General features: G+C 58.6%; 1 protein-coding gene across 1 annotated transcript in view; it reads left to right on the top strand.

The window, feature by feature from the left end:
- PHF2 (PHD finger protein 2) overlaps positions 1–4,475 on the top strand; it is a 56,380-nt gene that overhangs the window by 36,509 nt on the left and 15,396 nt on the right. The window contains exon 16 of the mRNA XM_011999447.1: positions 328–491. Within this exon, the coding sequence (XP_011854837.1) occupies positions 328–491 (164 nt within the window). The remainder of the gene's footprint in view (positions 1–327; positions 492–4,475) is intronic.

Below are 4,475 nucleotides of genomic sequence, written 5' to 3'. Positions count from 1 at the left end.
CCCATCTCTACTAAAAATACAAAAAATTAGCCGGGCGTGGTGGCGGGCACCTGTAGTCCCAGCTACTTGGGAGGCTGAGGCAGGAGAAGGGCGTGAACCTGGGAGGCAGAGCTTGCAGTGAGCCGAGATCGCGCCACTGCACTCCAGCCTGGGCGACAGAGCGAGACTCCATCTCAAAATAAATAATAAATAAATAAATAAATAAAATAAATGAAAACGTTAAAAAACCTAGTTTAGTCCCTGAGGGGAAAAAGTATCCCCCTCCCAACTCCCAGGCCGCTTCGGTGGCCAGACCCTCCCCTGACCGAAGCCCTGTCCCTCACACAGCAGAGTGACGACTCCTCGGACGAGGGTTCGCTGCACATCGATACAGACACCAAGCCCGGCCGCAATGCCAGAGTCAAGAAGGAGAGCGGGAGCTCGGCGGCCGGCATCTTGGACCTGCTGCAGGCCAGTGAGGAGGTCGGCGCCCTGGAGTACAACCCCAGCAGGTGGGCCCCACCACCCGGCAGCACCCAAGAGTGGGGACCAGGCAGGCCCAGGGCTGGCCCTCGGCCACAGTGGTGGGAGCCTGTGAGTTAGACGCACAGCTGGAGCCAGTGCTGAGCCGCCCCTGTGCCTGGGCAGAAGGGCAGACCTCAGGGTACAGATGCTGGACTGGTTGGTCCCACTAGGGCTTTGCTTTCAATCAAGGGCTTATTTTTCTTTTTATTTTTTGGGTAAATTCTCTCAGAGCCACAGGTTTTCAATTTTATGTGCCGAGACTGTTGTATTTTTCACGTGGAAATCTTACGGGAATTTCCAGATGTACTACAGACAGGTAACCCAGGGGGCAGAGCTGTAACCCCTCCATGGTGCCCCTGAGCCCATGCAGAGGGCTGCAGCTGCCACAGGGGAGCACAGCCCTCCCGGTCCTCATGACAGCTGCAGATTCCCATTGCACAGATGGGGAAACCGAGGCTCTGAGGGCTTATACTTGGACATGGCCACACTGCTAGGAAGCCGCAGAGGCAGACCCAGAATCTCCATCTGCCTGATTGCAGAACCTGAACTTGGGGGTCCTGGGGGGTTGACTAGTGCTGGGCAGTGATATCTGGGTGTGTGCGGCTGGTCCCTTGCCCAGCAATGACTTGGACTGAGGAAGATGGACCCCGTGCTTGGGTCCTGCTTGGTTCCCAAGATCTGCCTGAGACTCTGGTTTCCAGAATCGATGGGCAACCCAGGGCCATCCTGCTAACTGCTCAACACAACCTCAGGCTTGTTCAGTGGCAGGTGGAGGCCGCAGGGCAGGCCTGCTTTTAGACAGATGGCGGGGCTTGGTCAAGGTGGATTAAGGGCTTGATTGAAAAGAGCTTTTGCTAAATCAGTTGGCCGTATTTTATTTCATATATTACTGTTTTACATGCAATATTATGTTCATGTAATATTGATCAGAAAGCCAGCTGTAAGATGCTTTTTTTAATGGGAGTGAAGCATGACGGGAGGCTTCCATAGCGCCTTAGGGGACAGATTTCCTGCTTGGCACTAGGTGGTTCCTGTCCATGTTAAGCCTCTTGCTGCAGAGATGTGCTTGTGGCTGGGGGTGAAGCTTGGCTGTGAGCTCCTCCTCCTCCCTATCGGAGGCTGTGGTGCTCCACACAGCTTGTTGGGGAATGCCTGTCTTCTGGGAAGAAGTATGCACTAGCTGACACCTCAGTGACTGGCCTTAGGGGTGGGAGAGGCCCCTAAACACTCTAGGCCCCTCCCAAGGTCCATGGAGAGGCCGGGGGGCCCTGAGGGTGGGGGGTGTCTGATGCCACCCAAGATGAGGGCAGACAGGGCCAAGAGCCCGTGGGCCACCAGGTGCTTTGTCATGGGCACCTGGGGCTTGCAGGGGGCATGGAGATGGGGACAGAGGTGGGGAGGGGTTTGTGCTTGAGTCTGTGAGGAGGCGCTGTGTCCCGGGCTCCCGGCTGTGAATCTGAGCCCAGGAGGGAGTGGGGCAACCCATCCGTGGACACACTGATCACAAAAGACCCAGAGCTTCCCCGCCCCGCACGACTAGCCCACGCCTAGGGGTGGTGTGCACGTGCACATGTGCCTGCCAGGGGCCACTGAGGCCACCAGCCCCCCTCAGCCCGCTGCAGGCAGTTCCTCTCCCAAAGTCTCCCATTTGGAGCGTAGGTCAGTTTTTGATGGTCCATTTGCTCTGTTTTAAGTATCGGCTGCTTGGAAAAAACTGCTGAAGAAAATGGAGGAAAATATGTTAATTTATCGTGGATAGTTTGCTCAGTGTTTACTGCTGAGGGAAAAGGAGAGGATTTGAGTATGATAATTGGTGGATTAAAAGTATTATTTTCCATGCTGACTAGTTAGACGTTACTCATTGATTCACCAGCAACCCTGCAGGCCCCGGGCATGCAGCCCTCACCCCCTTGGGTTGCCCAGATGGCATGGCATGCACCCTCATAGTGGGTGTCCCTGGCCACCCCCCGTTCCCCTGTGGCTGGGTGCAGGCCCGCACCCTCCAGTCTGTCTTGGCCTTGCAGGCCAGTTGAGGTGTCGGGGCAGGGCCTACCAGAGGCTGCAGGGCAAGCTGCGTGCTCTGGCTGGCTCCTGAGCTGGGGCTGGGAGAGCCTGTTCCTGTGGAGATGTCAGTGAGGGCAGAAGTGACCGCGCTGTCTTAGGCAGGCCTTCAGCGCTGCAGCTTGTGTAGCAGGGGCAGTGTGGTCCTGGCCCTGTGGGGGCAGCTCCCGGCAGTGCCTTCTGAGGAGCGCTCGAGGCTGACCATACTTGATTTCCGAATTGTTGTGCCTTTCAAACCTCAGTCCTGTTCAGTTCCTGTGAAACCCGAAATGCAGCACAGCCTAGTGTGTCTCAGACAGGGCCTGGGAGGTGGCATTGGTGAAGGCTGCAGCGAGGGCGCCTCCTCCGGCACTGGGCATCCCCCCGAGTCTGCTGGACCCTCAGAGAGCAGTGAGTTCGGGCCTCAGCGCTGTCCAGCATGGGCAGCTTTTGTCCACGTTGCCTCACCAGCCCTGGGACTCCCTCTGTGTCTGGGCTCCCAGGGGCAGCTTCCTCTCTCTGTCCCGCTGCAGCAGAGCCTCAGTCTCAGGAGCCCTCTTGCTTCTGAACTGGGACTTGTCCTGTGGGGGCCACTGCCCCTGGTGCCTCAGTCTCCGTGTCTGGTAACAGAGGTGGGCACAGGCATGCAGAGCTGTGTAGCCCACCTGCCACTGCGTTGGCTGCTTCTTTCCTGTCTCACATGTGGGCTATCTCTGGCAAGGGGTTCTGGGTATACAGGCCCCCATTCAGTCCCTGGGTGTGCTCACAGCCACAGGCTTGCCAGCCCCTCTCATTTGAATGGCTTTACTGAAGGTGCCTCCAGTGCTTCTGGGAGGTGGTGGAGAGGGCATGGGCAGCGCAAGAGACAGTGATGCTGATGCAGGAGTCCTGGAGGGGCAGGTCCAGGGAGCAGAGGGAGAGGATGGTAGGCACCCCGTGTGCCTCAGGTATGGGCCCAGGAGTGGCTAGATGCAGTGACAGGTGTGGCTGGGCCTCCCCTGTAAGGTAGGGTGGGCTGAGTGCCAGGTTTGGGCCACAGGGAAGTGGGCAGGGGTGAGGACTAGAAAGGGGTGTTGCAGGGTGTACCTGCTGGGCTGGACCACGTGAGTGGTGGGGAAGTCTGGGGCACCTGTCCTGGCTACACACAGCATCGGGAGCCCAGGGCGGGCCCCTGTCTCAGAGTTTCTGGGTGGGGCCTGGGCCTCGACATGTGAAAAGCTGCCCAGGTGGTTCTGGTGCACAGACAGGCGAGAGTCCTGGCTGCAGGGAGTTGTGGGCTGGGGTGGGGCAAGGCCCCGTGAAGAGGCCAGGGCGGGATCCCATGAGAGGGCCTGGCAGGGAGGTCCCCAAGGAGCCCAGGACTTGGCCTTGGGGATCTTTGCTGTCCAGCAGCACCAAGAGCCTGGTTCTGTGGGATGACAGTGGTCACCCCATCTCACCACTCTATGAATCTAGACAGACTGATCACAGACCGGGTGTCTCAGAAGCTTCGGGAAGGAGGGGAGCCAGTGTAGACAGGAGGAGGTGTGTGCACAGGCATGGGGCAGAGGATGAGGATGCGAATGAGAGACAGGCGGGACATTATGGGAGGGGGGCCACCTGAAGCTGAGGGCTGTGGGGTATGGGGGCAGGGCAAAGGGAAAGTCTGGGAGTCTGGAGCCTGCCAGAGGCTGGTGAACTTGGGCTGAGCTGAGGTGCAGCTATGCCTGTTCAGGTGCAGATGCAGCTGCAGGTCTGTGTGCAGGTGGGGGTGCAGGGTGGGGGTAGGTGCAGGTGTAGATGCAGCTGGGGGTGCAGGCTGGGGGTAGGTGCAGGTGGGGGTACAGGGTAGGGGTAGGTACAGGTGTAGTGCAGGTGTGGGTGTGGGGGGTAGGTGCAGGTGTAGATGCAGGTGGGGGTGCAGGTGTGGGGGTAGGTACAGGTGTAGATGC

This window comes from Mandrillus leucophaeus, unplaced genomic scaffold, assembly GCF_000951045.1.
Source record: "Mandrillus leucophaeus isolate KB7577 unplaced genomic scaffold, Mleu.le_1.0 Scaffold593, whole genome shotgun sequence".
Taxonomy (NCBI): Eukaryota; Metazoa; Chordata; class Mammalia; order Primates; family Cercopithecidae; genus Mandrillus; species Mandrillus leucophaeus.
The sequence above is the reverse complement of the archived record's forward strand: the minus strand, read 5'-3'. Positions and strand labels throughout refer to the sequence as shown.